The 24,245-nt window shown below is 37.2% G+C and overlaps 1 protein-coding gene across 1 annotated transcript in view; it reads left to right on the top strand.

Annotated features, from left to right (window-relative positions):
* Positions 1-24,245, top strand: part of ANTXR2 (ANTXR cell adhesion molecule 2) — a 148,433-nt gene that overhangs the window by 59,753 nt on the left and 64,435 nt on the right. Inside the window, exon 12 of the mRNA XM_037530266.2 lies at positions 9,897-9,992. Coding sequence (XP_037386163.1) covers positions 9,897-9,992 — 96 coding nt within the window. The remainder of the gene's footprint in view (positions 1-9,896; positions 9,993-24,245) is intronic.

Below are 24,245 nucleotides of genomic sequence, written 5' to 3'. Positions count from 1 at the left end.
TTCTCATTGATCTCCTCCCAGTACCTGGTCCTTACACAAGGCAGGTGCTCCAAAATGATTTGTTAAATGAATGAAAGTAGCTGTATATCTGGCTTAAAAGTGGGGAAACTAAGTTTAAATTTAAGAGATTTAGGATTAAAATCTGGGGAGGGTCTGTATTTAGCCAGGCCTTTATCTTTTTTCAGATGATATCTGCTTTAAAAGATAAAGTGAGGGCCTCCCTGGTGGTGCAGGGGTTAAAGTTCAGCACTATCAAGCTATAGCCAGCCATTGCAGCATGAGTTCAATCCCCAGCCAGGGAGCTAACCCACATGGCATAGCAGACTTCTGTCTTACCTGCTGCTCCCTTCAGCAGTGTATTTCAGTCAATCTGCATGTTCTGTTCCTCACTATGTCTCTGGTGAATCTGTTACAGGGCAGGGAGAGGGGCAGCCCAGACCCCGCAAACCTGCCTACTCTAAATGGGTTCTGCCATGTGCCGCATCAACACAAAACATGAGACTTTAATGGGAAGGAAATATAATACTATTAGTAAACAATACAGGAAAGGCAAAGAATATAGTTTCTAAATCAAGCACCTAAGTTACTCTTCCCCTCATGGGTAAAACTCCATCCAAATGGGATTGGCCCAGAGCAAGGCCCCAAAACCTGTCACAAGTCTAAAGCATCTTCCAGTGGGGACCCACAGAAAAGTATCAAAAACCAGACATGTCTGGAAGGAAAAGAGCAAAATCAAAATCAAGACAAAACCCTCCATTGTCACCTCCCCACAGGTGTCTCACCCACATCTGTGTCACCCAGTCCACGACCAAAAGGCAACTGCAGCTTCTTCACGTGTCTCTCAGTTCCATGTGCCTCCTCCAGGTTTCCTTTTCTGTCTCTCCATCCTGCTTCCTTTCTTCCTCCCTCTCCTCTGCAGCTTCTTCTCTCCCTCCCTGCTCAGCTCCACCCTCCCTTGGGTGGAGCAGGAAACCTGGAACCTCCCCCTTTCCTGGGGACCACCCTGTTACAAATCCTCTCTCACTCCCGGCACCTCTGGCCTACACCCCAGTTCTTATATGCATAAACAAATAACATAAATCTTTAAAAAATAAAGTGAAAGATGCCTCCCCCTCCCCTTGGAACCACTTATTTTTTTTTTCTGATTCTTTTGGAATAATAATGCCATGAACATATTTTCTGAGCTTGTGTTAAGTGCTGGGCACTGTGCTAACTATATATGTGTGCAAAGTACTTTGTAACTTCTGCTCACAATTTAAAAGAAAGCTATTCCTGATACCCTCATTTTAAAAAAAAATACATATTTAAAAAGATTAATTTATTTATGCATACAAGAACTGGGGTATAAGCCAGAGGTGAGAGGGGTGAGAAGATTCACTAGAGAGAGTGGGGAGCAGAACAGGCAGATCTACTGAAATACACTGCTGAGGGGAGCAGCAGCCAGGCAGGAGAGGTCTATTACCCCTTGTGGTTCTCTCCCTGGCTGCAGGGGATGGAACTCATGCTGCAGTGGCTGCAGATAGCGTGATAGAGCTGTCTTTAACCTCTGCACCACCAGGGACGCCCTGTTACCCTCACTTTATAGATGAGAAAACTGAGGAGCTAAGACCCACTTCCAGTCTTTCATGCACATTTGTGCAATGTGCATAAATAGACTTGTCGTGGCAGGATGGGCACAGAGCAGGTTTTCTAAGAGTCGAGCAGACTAGGTAAAGAAGAGTCCTGGAGCCCTAGGTGGCTTTCTCAGGTTTTTATTGAGCTTTTACATGTAGTGCAGCAATCAAGTACACAGCAGGCAGCGGTGCCAGGGGCCTAGGAGGCCAATAGGCCTCCAAGTCCGTGGCAAGTCTTCACTCTGGGCTTCTCTGGCCTTCTTTCTCCCCTTCTCTCTCCTGCCTCTTCTGCTTCTGTCTCCTGCCTCTGCTTCTCTTGGGGAGTATCTCAATACTACTCCCACCGCCCACAGAAGTAAACAACATAACTTATAACAACTGCAGGTGCCCCTTCCGCAGTGCAATCCTAATGGCAGGAGTGCAGAAAAGCCTGAAAATCATTTACCTACAGGACTCTGTCCTCAGGAGATTGCATGGCTGGATGAGCAGATTTGGAGCGATTTCTGTACCCACTGCCTTCCAGATTAGGGCTCTTTGAGCCTGCATGCTCTGGAGGGTAAACTACTTGCCCTAGAACAAATGCTAGAATTAGATTTTAACTCAGCCTGTCTTCCTCTTAATCTGAATATTTGCACAATCTGCCATTTCAACAGATCCTAATTTGATTTATGTAACATAAGGTTTGGCAAATATTTTCTGTAAGATGTCAGATAGTAAGTGTTTGGGGTTTTTTGGAGGGCTATCTGATTTCTGTTGCAAGTACTTAATTCTGCCATTGTAGCACAAAAGCAACTACATGTATGTACACAAATGGCCATTGTTGTTTTCAACAAAACTATGTACCCTGAAACTTGAATTTATGTAACATATTCTTTTGATTTTTTCAGCTATGTAATAGTGTTGTAGGAGTTTCTTACTAAATAGATGAGCTGCATTTGGTCTTTGGCCATAGTCTTTTAATTCCTGTCATGAAATATTACAAAAGAATTAGTAAATGAAATAAGCATTTATTTCACTACTATCTTTTTCTTCTCCTAGCTTTAAATTCACAGAAACAAAATTATGAAGACCTATTTCTCTTTTCTTGTGTCTGCTTTTTTTCTAATGTGTTTGCTGTGGTTATTTTCTAGATAGATTACAACATGTTACCTCGCAGTTTTGAAATTTTTGAATGACTCCTATTTCCCATAATTGTTTTGCAAAATCTCATTGTGACTTTGATTTATTTTTATTTGTTTTTATTTTATTTTATGTTTTTAAAGATTTATTTATTAATGCATACAAGAACTGGGTTACAGGCCAGAAGTATGTGGGGGGGAGAGATGAGAGGAGTCACCAGAGACAAGTAGGGAACAAAACAGGTAGATTGAACCGCACTGCTGAGGGGAGCAGTGGGCGAGACAGGAGAGGTCTGCTGCACCAATGTGGTGGGTAACTCCTTGGCTGGGGATTGAATTCGTGCTGCAGTGGCTGTGGAAAACTTCATAGGTTGCGTCTTAATCCCTTGCACCACCAGGGAGTCTCAAAGCCAAGTTTTTGATTGTATCTTTTTTTTTTTTTAAATGGAGGCATGTTTTATTTATTTATTTGTTTGTTTGTTTGTTTATGCAAGCACTGGGTACAGTCAGAAGCCCGGGAGGGTGAGAGAATTCACCAGAGCCAGAGCGGGGAGCAGAGCAGGCAGAAGGACCGAAGTACACTGCTGAGGGGAGCAGCGGGCGGCAGGAGAGGTCTGCGTGCCATGTGGGACCCTCCTCTGGTGGCCGGGGAGCAGCCGGGGATCGAACTGGTGCTGCAGAGGCCGCGGGCAGCTTCGCAACCCAGCGCTCAACTGCTGCGCCACCGGGGAGGCCCTGATTGTATCTTATAACTTGTTTTTGATGAAGAAAAGGAAATTAGATGCAGCGAAGTTCCAAATTTAGTGCTCAGGATGAATAGAAAATATTTTCTCTCTACCCTAATATTCAAGGTTCTGGTATGTCCCCAAAACCTTAAAAGAGTTTTGCCCTAAGTGCCTTCACCAATGTCTGGTAGTAAGTCTCCATGTGGACTCCTCAGTCACATTTACATCCTAGTCTTCATGAATATTTGAAAATACTTGCTCAGAACTGTAATTAGAAAAAAGTGATCCAGCAAATGACCAATTAAAGGTCATCCGACAAATAGACTTTAATTCAACAAATGGCCACTTCTTAGCAGGCACATGAAAAAATGTTCATAATCACTTATTATTAGAAAAATGAAAATCAAGACTACAATGAGATACCATCTCACACCTTGGAGAATGGCCCATATTAAAAAGACCAAAAACAAGTGGCTAAAAGGAAAGCCTCCTACACAGCTGGGGGAATGCAGACTAGACCAGCCCTTAAGGAAAGCAGTGTGGAAGGGTCTCAACACATTAAATATGGATCTGCCATTTAACCCAGTAATTCCACTCCTAAGCATCTAGCCCCCAAATTCTAAAACACTAATTCAAAAGGAAACCTGCACTCCCATGTTTATTGTAGCTCTTTTTACTATAGCTAAACTATGGAAACAACCTAAATGTCCCAGACCAGATGAGAGGATCAAGAAGATGTGGTATATATACACAATGAAATACTACTCGGTAATCAAAAAAGATAAACTCATGCCATTTGTTGGAGTATGGATGGAGCTGGAAGGGAGAATGATGAGTGAAATAAGTCAGAAGGAAAAGCTAAATAAAGGATGATGTCATTAATATGTGGAATATAAAGTAACTAAATTAATAGCTAAATAAAGACAGTCTGAAAAACTAACCCTTGATAACTGACTATAGAACTGAAGGTAGTGGAGAGGTTGGAGAGAGGAGAAAGAAAAAAGATGGAAGGAAGCACAGTGGTCTATAATGGTGGGATATGGGTGAGTTGGTTGTGGGTACACTATGGTAGTAATACCTGAGGGGGTATCCCAATATTACTTCAGTTAAAAATAAATAAGCAAATAAAATGCTGCCCTCTCTGTAAGAAAGAGAATCACTAATTTTCAGAATTTTGTGTTTTGTATCTTTTCTTCAGCTTCTTCAGGTACTGCCAAGTCCCCTAAACTCAGTGCTTCTGCCAAAGTTGTCTTTTCTTTTTTTCAGGCTTTTTTTTTTTTTTTTTTTGAGAAGGCTTAAATGTCTTCCTCTTCTTTCTTAATCTTTTTTAGACTTCCTCAAAGAGGTTGACTCAGAACCCTTGGACCCTAGATCAGCTCCCACTTTGACAGCTTTCTGTTGATTTCCTTCCATCTTTCTCACACTTTAATGATGTGTTCAAGGCCTGTCTTTCCACCTAACCTGTGGTTTCCACGAAGACTTGTACAACATCATGACTTTGGCACCTTTTTAACTGCCTGGTATTTGAAGAGAGCGGTGCCTAACGGGAAGTGAGAAGGTTTTACTCTCTGCCTTTGATAAAGATCTGTGCGTAATCTTACTTCATTTCAGCTGACTCTTAAGTCTGTAGTTTGCAGTGTGGTATCTTACACTTCTATGTGTTTGATATGTGCTTAATTTGTTTATACTGTTAGTGAACAATGAAATCATTTCCCTTTGATGGCTGAAGTCCTTTGTTCTCTGACAATGGCTGTGGCAAATAAAAACAAAGGAAGTGGAAAGCCAGAATTTGCTATGCAGTAACTGAGCTAATGTCTGGCATGTGGTATGTTGGGCTATGTCTCACACATTGATGACAAATTCGAGTTTCATTGCATTATTTTCTTTCTCTACCCTGTTTCTCTTATGCTTACCTTAGATTTGATAAAGATTAGATCTGTAGGTATTAAGAAAGTATATGTTTTTGTGTAGGTGTTATTAGAGAGCAATCTTTGGAGTCAGTTGAGATAATAGTGTCACAATAAGTGTATATTTGCACCTGGATATGCACAGTGCTTTGTCAGTGTTCCAAACAGAGAATTTTTTTGGAAGGTAAATCAAGATTTTTAACGACTTATCAAGGTTAGCCCATCTACTTTATATTCTGTTAGCACAATTTTCTGAATTTCCCGCTCACGGCACATTCTCCAAAAGGAAAAAACCAACTATGCATTTAGCAGCTTCACATCTTCAGGTAGCATGTCCTTATTTCTGAACACAGGGTTTGAATTCTAAGAAAAGGGGAAGCCAAGTGTTCATAGAACCCTTTTGGAAGTGATATAGCACAGCCAGATGGTGAATCATTTCCACGAATGCTCTGGCTCAATCTTCTGGGAAACGGAGAAGGTCCAATGGGGAATGCTGTTGTGCTCACCCTCCCCCACCATAAATTGGGGATATGTTAATTAACACATTACATAATGCATTTAAACATTAGACAGCATTTCTCCCACAAGAGTCACATTTTTCTATGTATTTCTATGCTGTTCTTTTCCTGTTATGTCCCTATTTACCTAGCTATTAGAGCTTAATGTACTCAAGTCTTTAGAGAGTTGCTTGATTTGATCATGAATGCTTAGAATTCTGTGTAGAAAGATGCACTTTGAGTAATTTTCTAAGTAGGAAGGGTATGTTCTGATATACTTCCAGAACTTTGTATCTGTAAGACACTGATGTAGGTGTTTAGGATATATCAGTGACTAAGTGTTGAACTTACATTTTCATTCTCTACATCAAGACTTTGTTAGATGACTGCGTTTTTAAAAATTTCTTATGTTTTAAATTAATTCTTTTGGGTAAATGTCTTGTAACATGGCAACTTCTAGTGTCATAGGGATGTTCTAATAGTGAATAGTAGAGTTCTATGAAGGTTTTGTGTGTGTGTGTGTGTGCACAAAGTTTCTGTTGCCATTGTAATTACTGAGGGATAAATACAATGAAATGATCAAAGATTCTAAGTGATACTTTGGTGATGGTTAGTTTTGGTTAATTTGTAAACTGACATCAACAACATCAATAGCTTGTATGGTTATTCCCTCTTATGTCCAGATGAAAAATTAGAAATCAACGAATAGCTTTAATTGTTCATGTATGGTTAATGCTTGATCTTCTAAAAATTAATATTTTGTTTTATACTGCTCTGAGAATTATTTTAAAAGTTATAATTTAAATGGATTTACTAAATCAAAGACTGATTGTAATCAATATCTTTGAATATGGATTTGTTTTGGAATAATTGCAAAGTCACTACATGGTAATCTTTTTCCATTGTGATAATAACAGATGCTAAGGGAAATGGCACGCACTTAAAATTTTTTCTGATTAGCTAAACAAAATATATTTTGCTAACACTTCCTTGCTGATATTTATTTTTGATATTTTTTTATTGAAGTAATGTTAGTTTGTAACATTTTATAGATCTCCAGTATGTAGTGCTGTAAATATCAATATCTTTACATACCACACAGTGTCCACCACCAAAAGTCTCATGGGCCTCCTCCATACAATTGATGCCATTTATCTGATTATCACCCCTTCTCCCTTCTGGTAATCATTATTTTGTTCTTGCTCTCTAAAAGTTTGTTTTTGTTTTACTTAACCATTTGTTTGTTTTTTTTCTATGTACCACATGTGAGTGAACTCATATGGTGCTATTTTTCCCTCCATCTGACTTATTCCACTCAGCATAATGCCATCAAGGTCCATCTATGTTGTTGCAAATTTTCCAATATTACAAAAAAAACACTTCTACTTCTTTTTTCAATTATTTACAAAAACTGTTTACAAAAAGATTATTGTCTCTTATTGTGCATAGATCATTATGTATTATATGTCATATTCCATTACAAAATGTTCTGATTAAATGCTGTTGTCATTGTTGCTTAGTATTGGAAAGACTCTTAACTTTGATCTATCCTAATATTTCCCAAAGTTGATTCTTGGAATCCTAGTTCTATAGAATATTGGAAATATAATGAGGGGGAAAAAAGAAAAGATATTGATTACAGTCAGCCTTCCAGTTTTAATAAGTCTATTTAAAATATACCTCAAAATAATTTTCAGAGCAGCATAAACCATAAGATATATTGGACTTGTTTTTTATTGCAAAACCATTTAAAGCTTCAGGAATGTTAATGTGTATAGAGATTTTCTGAGGCAGATAGAATAATAATGCCTTTTCCTAGAGTTTCAAGCTTTGGGAACTTTTATTATTTTGAGGATTAGAAAACAGAGGTCCAGAGAAATCAAACAACCTGTTGAAAATTAAACTTATAGACTGACTCATTTAATAAAATGCTATCTAAGATTGATACTGGTACCTTCCGCTCTTCTCTTTCTATCAGTTTTTGTAATAAATATGGCTCTCTTTCTGACATCTGAGATTTTATGTATTTGTTTTGAATGAGAGAAAATGTATCTTTACAAAGTTGCCCTATACAGTCCCAAGTTTTCATCCAGAGAGTGTGTTGATTTATTTAGTTGTTTTCTTCCCTGAATTCTTTCCTTTAAAACACACACACACACACACACACACACACACACACATTAGGTATCCCAGAAGGTAGAGTTTGGGAGAAGCTACTCTCTCTTGGAAACTTTATCTTCAAGCTACAATTCAGGAAACACTTCTTTTGTGCTTGTGGCTTTTGGAGTCTTATTCCTTTGGTGTTCATTCTCTTGGTAAATGGTTTTAAAAGGTCAAACATGGAGCATATGTTGGTAAGTAGGTTGGATATTGACCCTGCCTTCCTAGAGTTCGCAATAAATAGTGGCAGAAAAGAGAAATTAAAATAAACATAAACAAGTTTATCAGAAATAAGCAAGGGAACAAACAAATTGTGATAAGTGCTAGATATTAATGTGTAGAAAACAATTTATTGTATAGCAAAGGTGGGGCATTCTAATGTCCAAGCTAGGCTTTTAAGAAGTGACTTAAACTGAACCCCATAGTTTGACAAAATGGCTTCTAGAAGGGGTATGGGAGCAAAGCTAGAACAGATAACAGGACTGGTTGAGTTCTTCATTTATTAAGAGAAAAAACACCAGTGTGGTTCTTGTAAGGATAGTGCTTGAACTGTAAAAAGAGATCTGCTGGTAAGGAAGACATGAGATTACATCCTTGCATTAAGATGATATATTTATCATGATTACTTTGGCTATTCAGGATCTTCTGAGTTTCTGTATGAATTTCAGTCATGCTTGTTCTATTTTCCTGAAGAATACCATGATAGGGATTGTGTTGCATCTGTATATCACTTTGGATAAGATGGCCACTTTAACAATCTTAATTCTCCCAGTCTATGAGCAGGGAATATCTTTCCCTTTTTAGTGTGTTCTGTTTCTTTTAATAATGTCTTATAGTTTTTATTGTATAGGTCCTTCACTTCCTGTTAACTTTACTCTTTGTTAAGTTTAATTCTATTTGATGCAGTTATAAATGGGATTGTTTTCTTGATTTCGTCCTGTTCTAGCTCATTTTTGCATATAGAAATAAAGCGGATTTTTGTATATTGATTTTGTATCCTGCTACTTCCGAATTGATTTATTGTTTCACATAGTTTTTTACTGGAGTTTTAGGGTTTTCTATGTATATTATCATGTTTTCTACAAACAATAAAAGAGACAAATAACACATGGCACCACTCTATGTGGAATATAGAGAAACAAAACAAAGGGTCAGATAAAACTAAACCAATAACAAACACTAGAAATCTGACTCAGGAATTAAGGTCTCAAAATGGTAGTAAGAGGAGGGACAGCAAAGTGGGGAGGGGGCATAATGGATGACGGTGGAGAATGTTGGGTACTTCCTTGATGGGTGTGGCATGGTAACATACTTCTAGAGAGATGTCAGCCTATACCTTTGAATCATAAGTAGTTTATAAAACAGTGTTAGTTCAATAAAGAAGCCATTATTGTTCGTTTAATCATTTGTTTGGTGATTTTTTATATTCATCTTGTCTTAATATTTTAATATATAAAGTAATGTTCCATCATCAAAAAGTCTGGAAAAATTCTGCATAAATTCTGCTTAGAGGTAATCATGTTTGTAACTAAAATAATCCTTTCCCAGAGATTTAAAAAATAAGGACTATCTCTCTATCATCTACCTCTCTCTCTCACTCTATCTATCTGATTCCCTATAGATTTCCCCTATTTTCTTTAAGACCTAATTTCAAGCAGACTGTGACACTTTGGAAGATTTTATATTCATTATCACCTGTTTTTACATGTGTGAAATTGAATATAAAATAATTTATAGAGCTTAGAGAAATGTAATAGAAATCTTGTTTGACATTATCATGCCTTTTGTTTTATTTTTCCTTTATCTCCTTAGAAAACAAGCATTTAGGATTTGTTGTTTAGCTTTGCTGACCATCTTGCTTTTCTCTTCTCTTTAGTCAAATGGGACTGGAGCACTCATCGCTATTTTGGTGCTGTTGCTGCTGTTGGGCATTGGTTTGATGTGGTGGTTCTGGCCCCTTTTCTGCAAAGTGGTGAGTAAGAAGGATTGGCAACTCTACTCTTTTTTTTTTTTTTTAAAGATTTATTTATTTACACAAGAACCGGGGTACAGGTCAGATGCGGGGGAGGGTGAGAGAATTCACCAGAGACAGAGCGGGGAACAGAACAGGTAGACTGATGAAATACTCTGCTGAGGGGAGCAGCAGATGAGACAGAGAGGTCTTCTACACCATGTGGGATCCTCGCTGGCCGGCTGTTATCAAACCCGTGCTGCAGAGGCTGCAGACAGCTTCACAGTGCTGCGCTCAACTGCCTGCACCACCACCAGGAAGGCCCTATTTTTTTTTTTTTTTAATCAATGAGCTGTAAATTGAGACCTGAAGTGTAAATCAGTGCCCTGTTGTTCAATAACAGCAAAGTTTCAATTAGCAAATTAAATTTTAAATTAGCAAATTAAATTTAAAAATTTTAAATTTTATAAAACTGCATCTAAATAATACCTCAAAGTCAGTTTTGGGGGAAGAAGGGGAAGGAAATTAGGAAATGTAGCAGGGAAAAGGGTTTTCTACTCTTGCACAATATACTTTGAAGTAAATTGATGTTTTCTGCTGAATTCATTGGGAGTTGATAATTTGTCAAGATTTTTTTTTTCTGTCAGTGTTCACTAAGTCTTTCATTATCTCTTTGAAATTTGCTCTATTTCTGGACCTTTTCTGCCTCTAGATGAAACAGTTTAGAAATAAGTCATGCACAAATATTAGGGTATCCACCCATTGAGTGGTCAATTTTGAGTTTATGACAGGTCGTTTCAGTTTGTATCATTTTTCCTGTTTCAGTAAAACTTCTGAAAGAGTATGGATGTGTATTATTTTTCTGTTGCAACTAATCACATTGCTATGCGTTTACTGCCTTAAAACAACATAATTTTGTTATCTATCAGTTATTGTACTCACAGGTCCAACATGAATCTCACCAGGCTAAATTGAGGTAACAAGTACCTGCAGGGATACATTCCTCTCCCATTGCTCTAGAGGAGAATCTTTTCCCTTGTCTTTTCCAGTTTCTAAAGGCCTTCTATCTTACTTGTCTTGTGTACTCTTTCCACCATCTTTAAGGTTAACAACATTACATCTCTCTGATCACTTTTCCAGAGCCACATGTCCCTCTGATTCTGTACCCATCTGGGAAAAAATCTCCATTGTGATTGTGTGGGACTTCCTGGGTCATCCAGAATAATCTCCCAATTCAAGGTCCTTAATTGTAATCACATCTGCAAGTCCCTTCTGCGATGTAAAGTAACATATCCACAGTTCCAGGAAAATAGGTGTAGATAGCTTTGTGGGGCCATTATTTTGCCTATCATAGGATGATGTGTGGAGGAACATAGTTAGGCATATTTTCAAGCAATCCAATTTGGATTGTCCAGGTTTCACAGGATAGTTTATCCTGAAGAAGCAAAAAGCACTCCTTCAAAGTATACCAGCTACTTATTCTGATAGTTTATATAGATCACAGTGGTATCTTGCACCATATTACTTGACTGCCTCTCCTTATCCCCACCCCCCACCTTTGCTAACTGATTTCAGCTTCCTTATAACTTCAGGCAGTGCTTTGTGTTATTCCTGCACTTATTTTTTTTTTTAAGATTTATTTATGTATGCATCCAAGAACTGGGGTATAAGCCAGAGATGCAGGGGGATGAGAGGATTCATCAGAAAGAGTGGGAACAGAACAGGTAGATCTACTGAAATACACTGTGGAGGGGAGCAGTGGGCAAAGTAGGAGAGGTCTGGCGCGCCATGTGGGTTACTCCCTGACTGGTCAGGGGAATTGAACTATTGTTGCAGTGACTGGTGATAGCTTTATAGTGCTGTCTTTAACCCCTGCACCACCAGGGAGGCCCAATTCCTGCACTAATTAATTGTTCTTAAGTCTACTTTCACGAGGCAACTTTGTAGTCCTTTATCTTAGAGTAGTTGACCCTTGGAGAAGCCAAAGAATTAACTCTGTCAACAGTAAAGACAAAAAACATACCATCTCTTTGATGAACTAATCAGTTTCCTGCCGTGGTAATTTATGCTCAGTTTCCTGTTTTAATCTTGATAATTCTAGATATGTATGTTTTAAAGTAGCTAGCGTTCTTGAGTCTCAAATTAAAAAGTAAAAGGTGCTCCCCACCCCAGTGTGATTTGTGCACCTTGGTTTTTAATTTAAACCTAGCAATGATGCATATCTTCCCTTAGTTATTTTGCAATTAGATTTATTATTGACCAGAAGGCTCAAAAGTGTCAAAATGCATCATTTTTTAAAAGACGCATGTGAGAACTGAAATGGACTTCTTGGGAGTTTGCTACATGTGCTCAAATATTGGTCTTGCCCCTGCTTTTTAGGTGTTATAAAGATAATTCAGTCATCAGCTGGTGAGCATAGATCCAGTCTGACCCTGGAACTCTGCAGACTGTGCATCACACATTATATTGCTTTCTGTAAGGTAGAGAGGGACACTTTGAGGTGTGTTTTCAATATGTCAGGAAGGTTTCTATGCTTAGACACATCATGAAAACTTTACTAGTGTGCTGCATCTGGTACTTAACTTAATAGGGAGAGTTACATTTATTTTACATTTAGGATTACAGATTAAAGAGTGGCTAGTCCTGAGTATGAACTTTTATGTATGTATGTATGTGTGTGTAGACACACACACACACACACACACACACTCACCTAGGTATAAATGAATCATAGCAAGTGTTTCCTGAAGTAGGTTTATAAGGAGGGAGAGGGTAGAAGCAAATTTCTGCATTTAGTCCTTGGAAATCTAATAATATGTAATGGAATTGTGCTATGAAGTGACAGTATGTAAATAACTGTAGTGTGATATGGAAACTCACTTTTTATTTTTTTAATTTATTTACTTTTGATTAATTAATTTTTTTATATCATTGTAGTCCCCATAGTTTTCCCACCACCCTATTCCCCCATGAACCATCACCATATTCATCCCTCCCCAATTTGCGCCCCCCCCCTGCCCCCCCGCTCCCTTATTTGCTTTATGTCTCAGTTCTATAGTCAGCTTGCTGGGGAAACTCACATTTTAATAAGCAAACACAGAAATGCGAACAAAGTGTAAGTGGAGGATCAGGAGTTCCCTAAAAGCAATGTGTGTAAAAAACAGTAAAAACATATAAGAGGAGGGATTTTCCAGAGTCAAAGTACTGTTTCAGAGAAGCCTGACTGAGCTTCTGATTCCAAATGCAGTTTTTAATAATAATAAATAAAATGCTGCACTTGATGAGAGACATTTCAGGTGCAATGACAACTATTCTGACAAGCTTTGGGAAGTGCTCGGCTGAGAATTCCAGTACCCCAAAAGGGAGCTGTGAAACATGGCTTGGGAGTTAGGCATGTACCCCAGTAGAAGGGCCTCCACTGTCTTTTAGGAAGCTTGAACTCCTCTCAGGAATGATGAGGAGCCACTGGACAGGTTTGATCAATAAAATCTCTTAAAAGAACCTTTGCTTACTCTACAGCAGTGCTGAGATCTAGTCCTGGTGGCGAGTAAGTCTAGAACCCAGTTCACTGATTTTCATCAACAGTTGAGTTGGGAAGCCAACGACAGAGCACTCTGGATATGAGCAGAGCAAAGAATCCCCAACAATGTGCAGAGTGTGCATATAATATGATAGCTAATTGAGGTAGAGAAAACTGAAGAATTAGTGTGACAAGAAGGGGCAAGGGAAACCAAAATCTTGTGGAAAAACAAAGGTGTGAGCATATCAGAGGGTGTTGTACAGTTGCAGGATATTTATTTTGTATTATTCTTTTTTGCAAAATATATTTGTGCTGGGATTAGAATGTGGTTAGTTAATTCTTATTAATTCTTAGCAGGATTAAATTATTAGGAATCAATTTCACTTTATCATTACCAATAATATTTTATAATGACTAATGAAATGCATTTGATTTCAGCTTAGTGTTATATGAATTTCCTGGTTTTGAGCATGTTTTAAGTGCTAGTGGCACATATTTACATCTGATCTTTTATCTGAAACATGAACTAAGTGGCTAAAATGTATGTTCTCAGGTACATTTGGAGGAACTCTTGTCAAGACAGAAAACCTAGGGGGAAAACAAACCCTGAACAGAAGTCACAGTATCTGTTGCACATTATTCATTCAATCATTTCATATTTTATGAAACGACTTATTATTCAGATATTAAAATTTCACAGATATTTAATCAATGACCAGAGATGATAGTGTACTTATATCTCAGGCAGTGATTCTTAGTTGTTTTTTCCTATTCCAAATGTCAAATAGAGGCTCAGATCAGTGGCCTTCAGATTTCCAATGGTGACAATTCTCTATGAGGGGAAGGGGTAGGTGAGACAGCTCCAGGGATCAATGTAGTTTGGAAACCACCTGCCCTGTGGTAGGATGAGCAGTGGTCTCTAAAAATATCCAGGTCTTAATTCCTAGAAACTGAATATTATATCATGTGGCAAAAGGGGCTTTGCAGATGTGACTAAGTCAAGGATTCTGAGATAGAAAAACTGTCCAGACTGACTTTGGTCAGCTCTAAATGCAATCACAAGTGTCCAATAAGAGGGAGACAGAGGTAGGTTAGGCAACAGAAGGAGAAAGGCATGATCATGGAAGCAGAGATTGGAGTTATGTGACCACTAACCAGGGAATGCTGATAATCACAAGACACTGGAAGAAACCAGGAACAGATATAACCTTGGAGCCTGCAGAAGAACCAGGTCTGACAACACCCGATTTTAGCCTTATAAGACTCAGTTTGGATTCTTAGCCTCCAGATCTATAATAAAATTAATTTCTGTTGTTTTAAGCCAATAAGCTTGTGGTAATTTGTTATAGCTGCATTAAGAAACCAATATATTCCCAAAATGATTCTGAAATTCCCCAGGATTGGGAATCATGGCATAGGGCTATTAATTTTGGGAACTCTTATGTAATGTTTTCAGATCAGCTCATTATAAACATTGTTTTTTTAAAAAAATATTTATTTATTTATGCATATAGGAGCTGGGGTACAGGCCAGAGGTGTGGGGGTGAGAGGATTCACCAGAGAGAGCCGGGAACAGAACAGGCAGATTGACTGAAATACACTGCTGAGGGGAACAGCGGGTGAGACAGGAGAGGTCTGCTGCGCCATGTGGGTAGCTCCCTGGCCGGGGATCAAACTCATGCTGCAGTGGCTGCGTATTGCTACATAGGTTGTGTCTTAACCCTTGTGCCACGAGGGAGGCCCCTACAAACATTGTTTGTGGAGACCAAAAGGCTTTAAGATGAAAGACAAGGAAATATCCTTCAAAATGTTAACAATGAGTTCTTGCAACTGTTCCAAGACTATTATGTAGGCTTTAAAATAAGAATTATCATACTGCTTTTTTTGGGGTATGTATAAAGTTTATATGTATGATGCTTTATATACTGAATTTACTTACTATTTCAGAGTGACAAAGAATTTTTGTAAGAAACAGACTTCTAATTTTCAGAAGTATCCAGAATGTAGATATATGTGTGTGTTGATATGTATTAGAACCAGTTGGCAACAGGGATCCATGAACAGCTTTCACAAGATGCTTGTTATTCACAAGAAAAGGGCAATACAATCCCATTCATATTTAGATATTGAACCATTGAATCTCATGAAAATTAGAGATTGACCTTTAGCTCTATGGGGAAAGGCAAAGAACTAAAACATTTAACTAAATAATGTGCTTGTGAAACTCCCACATATACCTTATTAGCTGTACTAATTTGATAGTAGGAATAAGACACAAAACAAAGGCATAAATATCCCCTCTGGAATATTTTATATTAAATCTTACCCCAGGGCCTCCCCGGTGGCGCAACGGTTGAGCACTGGGTTGCGGACCTGCCCGCAGCCTCTGCGACGCCGGTTCGATCCCCGGCTGCTCCCCGGCCACCAGAGGAGGGTCCCACATGGCGCGCAGACCTCTCCTGCCGCCCGCTGCTCCCCTCAGCAGTGTGCTTCGGTCCTTCTGCCTGCTCTGCTCCCCGCTCTGGCTCTGGTGAATTCTCTCACCCTCCCGCGCTTCTGACTGTACCCAGTGCTTGTATAAACAAACAAACAAATAAATAAATAAATAAACAAGCCTCTATTAAAAAAAAAAAAAAAAAGACTGTTATTAAAAAAAAAAAAATAAATAAAATCTTACCCCAAATTCTTAAAAACTTACCCTGGTAAGTTAGAAAATGTTACATTTTTTGTGATACTTAGATGAAATTACAATAAAAAATTATTCATGTGTTTATTTGTTAAACATTTTTCTCACTGTATGGTTAACACTTTCATGAACACAAGTATCATGTATTTTACTCATCATTGTAAACCACACATGTTGCACAGTGAACACTAATCTTAAACTATTTCAATTTTTAAAACTGAGATACTTGATTTTTTTTTATAATTTTATTTATATATTTTTTACATAGTTCTTCATTTTTTTTTTTTACAATGTTTGCTTTCTCATCTCAGTTATAGTCCCCATGATATTCCCACCACCAATTCACCTGTGTACCATCACCATAGTCCATTGTGCTCTTCCCGCCCATTTTGATCCTACTCCTTTCTCCCCTCTCCCCTGGGGAATGTATCTAGTTTTTAGTTGCTTGTTGATTTTTATTTTCACTTTATTATAATAACCTTTTTTCCCCTGATCCTTTATTTGGATCCGCTACATTCCTCTTATAAGGGAAACTATCCAGTATTTTTCTTTTTCTTTCTGGCTTATTTCACTGAGCATGATCTTTTCTAGCTCCATCCATTTTGCTGCGAATGGCATGAGTTTATCTTTTTAGATTGCTGAGTAATATTACATTATGTATATGTACCACATCTTCTTGATCCAGTCATCTATTTTGGGGCATTTGGGTTGTTTCCATAGCTTCTTATTGTAAATATTGCTACAATAAGCTTAGGTGTGCAGGTGAGAGTTGATATTTCTTTTCTTGGAAGTAAACTTTTATATGTATTTTGTTGATAGTTGCAATCAAAATTCTGTCAACTATGGGGAAGTATTGTGTATGACGGGATTTGTGGTCAATTTGAATTTTTGTATGATATTCATTGACTTTAAAATCTGTCCTCATAGAGTATACATAATAGGAAATGCACCCTTTGTGCATATATAAATAGGTACTAGATACCTTTATGTAAAAATTTTTAATTATAATAAACCTCTGAAGTAGAATCAATTTCACTTTTGTCTAATGCCCTGTGGGGATTTCTAATGTGGGGATTGTAAATTTTGATGACAAAAATCTTTATTTACTTCTAAATTCAGTTATTTCAAACTGAAATTTATCATTTATTTTATGATGGAGGCCACTGTCCATAAAGTATTAGTAGTTATGAAGGTTTTTGTCACAAATAGTAATCCCACAGATACCTGATATCATATTTATAGTAGTTCAGGCATTTTTTAAAATATCATTTAAATGTGTCACTACTTCAAATCATGATAGTTACCAGATGTACTATTATATCTTCTGAATTAATGGATTTGTAAAGAACCACACATATTTTTATAGCATAGATTTGGGTTTGTGATTTTTTTTGTTTTTTTTTTTTGTTTTTTACAGATTTGATAGTTATATTTCAATATAATTGAGTTCTTTTAATTCTTCTGTATTTTAATTTGGCTTAATTATGCTAGGAAGGGGTCCATAGACTCACTAGATTCCAAATCAGGCCATAAAATAAGAAAAGGTTAAGGAAAAACTTGACCTTCAATAGAGTATCTGACCACCCAAGATACTTTTAATATGAGATTATTTTAAAATTTTACTTTTTCAGTTCACTTTAATAAGTATTTTCAAGGATGAAAGGGAAAGATATCATTTAAAATGTTGCAAAATAGTGCCCTCTGTGTGCTGAACTTTCCATAAAAATAAATAAATATATCTATATATATATTTTAAAAGATTTATTTATTTTTATACAAGAGCTGGGGTAGAGGCCAGAGGCACAGGAGGGTGTGAGGATTCACCAGAGATGGAGCGGGATGCAGAACAGGCAGATGACCAAAATACATTGCTGAGGGGAGCAGCGGGCAAGACAGGAGAGGTCTGCCTGACCAGGTGGGAATCTCCCTGGCCGGCAGGAATCGAACCCATGCTGCAGAGGCTGAGGACAGCCTCATAGCGCTGCGCTCAACGGCTGCACCACCGGGGAGGCCCTAAGATTATATTTTTGAAAAATCTTAATTAGCAATAAGCACAATCAAAGAGTCCTCATATAAAGTTGAAATTCTTAGGTATTAACATTAGTGAATTATAGAGTGTGTTGAGTTTGCCTACTGTCCCATAAGGGGAAAGTTCTCATTTTTGTGCGAAGTTATTTCTCACCATCTGTTGAAGAGGTGCTGTCAAGCTCCCCAAGTAGCCTCATTCCATCCTTTTCATGAACAAAGATGTCAGTAACATTCTTCCTTTCTCCTGAACTTAAAAAAAAAAAAAAAAAAAAAAAAGGTAAGAGTGGTAACACAAGCTTATCATGAATTGAATCAGAAGTGAAATATCAGAAAATATGGATGTTTTCATCATTGTTTAGCTTAGATGATATGTTGAGTTTACAGCAGATTGGTTTTACTATCAGGATGGCAGAAATGACAGTCCTATCTTTGCATCATTTGGAATAACCAGACACTCTGCAGAATTACAGATGTAAGGCTAATGAGGTGGCAAACAAAGGCTTTCTGGAGTGTTGTCAATTAGAGTGTGTTATACAGCTGCAAATAAATATCTGAATATGCTGGAAATGATAAATGTTCACTGTGCTCTAGTGTCCTTGGCCAAAGTTCTCCATCCTCAAGGGAAAATTGCAAGCTCATTTTTCCGTAGTGCATTTAAGACATTACATAAAGAGCTAATAAATCTTAATTTTAAAAACTATTTCAAAAGTTATCTTTTTAAAGCCCAATTTGCTTATAAGTAAGTTCAGTATTCATGATGAAAATGTATCTGATTGGAAGTCTATAGGAGAATTTTCTTAGCTTGCAACAGCTGTGCTGCTCTTTCTAAATAGTAATAATGCTTCTACATTGCACTTCACTTTTATTGTTGAGGAGGGCTCTTGGTACCTTTATTGAGTTACTTTGAGAGCAGCCTGATTTTTTCTGGAATGCACAATGAAACAGAAGTAATTTAAATTTTAATATGCCTTCCTTGTACCATTAATTAAAATGATTTATGTTTTGTTGCCTCCTTGAAATAGAGTGTGATGCTAGTACTTATTGCTTCCATGGTGATGTTTTTCAACAGAGCATCGTTTACAAAACAGGGTACCAAATTCTTCCTGGTCTTCATTTATTTGCTTCAAAAGCAGAACCTTTATTTAACTCTTGGCAGAATGCTCTCTCACATTGCTCTTCCCAGGCCCCATTAGGCATTTTAAATTATATTTATTGTCCAGATTTTCCACCAGTTATCTATTTGTTCAAAGTCTGAATCTTTGGACCTGGATGTATATGTCAAAAAGGAAAGGCAAGGGAGGAGGAGATAATGCAGGCCATTATCTGGATGTTGAAAGCATTTAACTTTGTGGGATTCAGAAAATGACTTCCAAAATATTATTGTAAAGAACTTTGTGTTTATGCACATCAGAGGAAAGGCACACTTGCTCTCTGATATTATCTAAAAGAAAGGGATAATGAAAGGAAGAGCCACGTCTGTTTTAAACAATTTTTTTGTCAACACTAGCAATGATTTTTCTATTGTCTGGGCGCTTAAGTACTAGATGCCGTTACTGATAAACTGGGCATTTGTTTTTGTCACTCCAAGAAAGAGTTCTGAAATACTACTTGATCTACTGTCGTTGTACAGTATCTTTTCTTCTTTTTTTTTTAATCCCAAGCAGTTCACTGTTGACAGTTCTTTTCACTCTTTGCTGAATATCGGAACATATGATTGCATCAAGCTGGCTGCAGGCTCCGGTGCTGACATTTTCTAGCGCAAAGAATGCCCACATCACTCGAACATTTGAAAAGTGTTAATGAGCAGATCAAAAGGACTGTTGCCTGAAGCAGCTAACTTTTTTTTTTTTTTAAAGAAATCGGCTCTCCTCCAAACTGAAATCTTCATTCTAGCAGCTAAGTAGATGAGATGTAATCCTCCCTGATGATGATAATAACAAACGAGAAAAAAAAAAAAGTTGGAGGAGAATCAAACTCTGCATATGGTTCATAAAGTGGTGAAAGTGTTTTCCAGAATCTTCAACACAGAGCTGAAGGATGCTAAGTGGAAAAAATTCTGGCAACTAGGCAATATTATGCCTTTTAAAATCTGCAAATTCTCATAAAATATGGTGCATATGAATACATCCTTTTCTGAAATGAATGTGTTCTTGCACTATTAATACAATTATGGGATTCTCATGACTGTTATTTATAAAGTATTTGGACTAACAGTAAGGTTCTTCTGCACTAGTTTTACTGAAATATAGAGATATCATTTGGACACAGATTTTTGCTATGTTTGGCTTTTAGGCCAAATGCCGTCAGATTATTTTTACCCTCTTTTGTACTTAAGAGGCTATGTGGTAGAGTGGAAAAGGGAGCATTTCCATATGTCACAGAAGACCCATTTTATTTCCTGTTCCGGTGTTTCTAGGACAGTGATGTTAGGTATTATGAATCAATGTTATGTCGCCATAAAATGGGGGTGATAACTTCAGTCTTTCACAGTTACCATAAGGTTTAGTACCTTTCTCTCTCCCTCCCTCTCTCTTTCTCTCTCTCTCCTCCTAATCCATCCATCCATCCATCCATCCATCCATCCATCCATCCATCCATCCATCCATCCATCTATCCATCCATCCATCCATCATAACAAGTAATGTAACAACTACTCAACAAATCTTTGGTCCTTTCTTCTGCACCTTTCCATTGGCAATCCAAACCTTGATTTAAGGGACATTGTTATAGAAGTTCAACTCATAGATTGGAAGTAGATGAAGCTTGGACATGGGTTTTAATCCTAATTCTAATTTTTCACTTTATTATCCTTAGCAAGTTGTTGAAGATACAGCCTCCCTCTCTGTATAGCTAAAATGAAGCATAGTGACTGCTCAGGAATATTTAGAATGTGTGGCATATGTCAGCACCAATAAAATGTGGTTATTGTGAATAGTAATTACGGCACAGACAGGAACCTTAGCTCTGGTTCAGTTTCTAAAGGTGCAGTTATTTTTGAGGTGTTGATTGTGTCTTTTAATTTATCCAATCAGTATTTGAGTTAGTGGAGTGTTAAGGGCTTTTTTCCCCACTATTAATAGTACAGAAAAATATTTGCCAGAATTTCAAAATCAATTTAAATTTATAATAAGTCATACATAAGATTAATTACACATTATTGGAAAAACAAACCCTAATGTTCTTTTCTGGAATAAGGTGAATATAAATGCATCTAGACATATGGCCTACTTAATTATGGAAAGGCACAGAAGCAAAAGAAGGAAATATTGTGATGTATTTTTTTAACATTCTATTATAATTTTCATATTGGAAAGCACTACAATTAATTCCAGATGAAGAACTTAGGGTGGTCTTCCATTTCCCCTTCTGCTGTTGAGTTCATTAGGTCTTTGAATTTATTGGTTGAAAGAGAAATTTAATTTTCTTTGGAACTAACAATATTTTAGTGTCATGGAAATCTATCTCTGTTTATCATATATATATGGCATTCAAACAGGATATGTGTGTGTGTGTGTGTGTATCTCCGCTCAATATTTCCCCTCAATATTTTCCTTATAAATATAGAGGTTGGCCTTAGTGAACATTCTCATCTAGTCCCCGAATCTTCCTTTTCCTGAATTTTAATCATATTTTTAGTACCTCCTGTTTTCAGAGCACTTTAGGCACTGGCAGTATTTATAAAGGAGGAGAAATGATTTTTGTCCTTAAGAAATCTATACTCTTAAGGGGTAATTGAAAAATTCCAAAATAAATTTATAAATCTAAGTAATGAAGCATGAATAGTTCAGCTGCAACAACATACACTTTTAGAAGCTAGAAAGCTTCCAGATTGAGCAATAGAAATTTCGTGGACTAGTCTTTGAAGTTGGATGGAACTTGATATGGATATGGTCACTTATTAGGGGGAAGCAAAGAGATCTTTGTTGGCCTGGAATGGAAATATGTGTTTGCAGCTAGAATGTTAGAACAGAGTTACACCATGCTGAGGCATATAAAGTGTGAGAACAGAAGAGCTGGTTCATGTAGATACTTGGAAAAAGGAGTTTTGGTTTTCCAGGTTGTGGCTGATGATATTGAAAAAAAGGGTCTCCAACAAAGATAAAGCATGCAAAATGCCACTCATTATTCTGTTACGAGTTTGTCTGTTCTGGTCATAGGAGGATTTTAAAGTGAACCACAATTTGTCCATATCCAAGTTAAAACCAGATGCAATGCAAATGTGACATCAGAGAGGGAAGGTGCATGCTTTGTAATTCTTAGGAGGATGTAATATAGAATGGAGTTGGGCATATGACTTATGTCCTCAGAAATGTATGTAACAGTGCACAATATACAGGTAATAAGCAGAGTGAACTTGAAATCCTCACAAGGAAATGAAAATGAGTAAAGATACATTATTGTCTCACAGAAATAATCATATAAAATTTCATAAAAGAATGTGTTGTGTAATGATTCCCAAGAAAGAATCTTGACTAAAAAGTTGGTTTATCTCGAGGAAAGGGTAGGGAAAGAGTTATGTTAGTCATGTCATTCAGAGGAGGTTAACTTTTGTATTGTCAATTTTTGAAAAAGTCAATGAGTCATACATAGCAAGAAGAGTTTGCTGGTAAATTCCTTCTCTATTTGAGGGGACATACCCTAATCTAATAGAAAATGTTTGCATTTTGACATTATAAGAACCATTTAGTGCAACTTTATGCAAGTGTTTGACAATTTCTGTTCTTGATGAATGAAGATAATAATTATCTATATATATATGTGTAGATAATAGATATATAATGCAGATAAAGTGAATGAATGTGTGCAAAGGGGATTTGTGAATTGTGAGGTGCTGTTGTGCTAACAATCAACTTACAATGTAGTGTTTTTGAACAATAATTTACTGTCCTCTTAGTTCTGTGACTAGACTGGCTCAGCTAGAAGATTTGTACTCTGAGGTTTCCTCATGTAATTGCAGCACCTGGCTGCTGGCTGGAGTTATCTGAAAGTTCAACAGATCTCAATATCCAGGAGCAAATCTTTTCTCACATGTCTGGAACCTTTGCTGGGAAGGTTGACACATCTGGGAGATGGCCAGGCACCCTTTCTGTAAGGTTATCCTGGGTTTCTTCAGGTTTCTTTTTTTTTTGCTATTTTTTAAAATATTTTATTTTATATAATTCTTACATCATTTTTCATTTTTGCACAATGTATGCATTTTCATTTTGGTTATATTCCCCATACAATTCCCACCCCTCGTATTTTGGCCCTAATCCCTCCTCTCCACCCCTACCCCCCGGAGTGTGTCTCTGGTTTATAGTTACTTGTGGATTTTGATTTTTTCTTTACTATAATTTGTCTTTTTCGTGGTCCCTTATTTAAGTTTTCTAAATTCCTGCTATGAGTGAGACCATCCAGCATTTTTCCTTTCTGGCTTATTTTGCTGAGCATGATCCCTTCCAGCTCCATCCATGTTGCAGCAAATGGCATGAGTTTATCTTTTTTGATTGCTGAGTAATATTCCATTGTGTATATGTACCACATCTTCTTGATCCAGTCATCTATTTTTGGGTATTTGGGTTGTTTCCAAAGCTTAGCTATTGTAAATAGTGCTGTTATAAACATTAGGGTGCAGGTGCCCTTTTGAATTAATGTTTCTGTGTCCTTTGGGTAAATACCTAGGAGTGGTATTACTGGATCATATGGAAGCTCTATCTTTAGTAGCTTAAGGAATCTCCACACAGCTTTCCATAGTAGTTGGGCCAGTTTGCACTCCCACCAGCAATGCAGGAGAGTTCATTTTTCTCCACAACCTCGCCAACATTTGTTGTTGCTAGTTTTTTTAATATGTGCCATTCTTACTGGTGTAAGGTGGTATCTCATTGTAGTTTTGATTTGCATTTCCCCAATTATAATTGACATTGAACATTTTTTTCATACACCTGTTGGCCATTTGCATTTCCTCTTTGGAGAAGTTTCTTTTTAGCTCCTCTGCCCATTTTTTGTTTTTGTTGAGTCTCGTCAGCTCTTTGCAGATTTTTGTGATCAGTCCTTTATCATT

The sequence above is a fragment of the Talpa occidentalis genome, unplaced genomic scaffold (assembly GCF_014898055.3).
Source record: "Talpa occidentalis isolate TD23 unplaced genomic scaffold, MPIMG_talOcc4v2.1 talOcc4.6, whole genome shotgun sequence".
NCBI lineage: Eukaryota > Metazoa > Chordata > Mammalia > Eulipotyphla > Talpidae > Talpa > Talpa occidentalis.
Note: the sequence above shows the minus strand (reverse complement) of the source record. Positions and strands in the feature narration are given on the sequence as shown.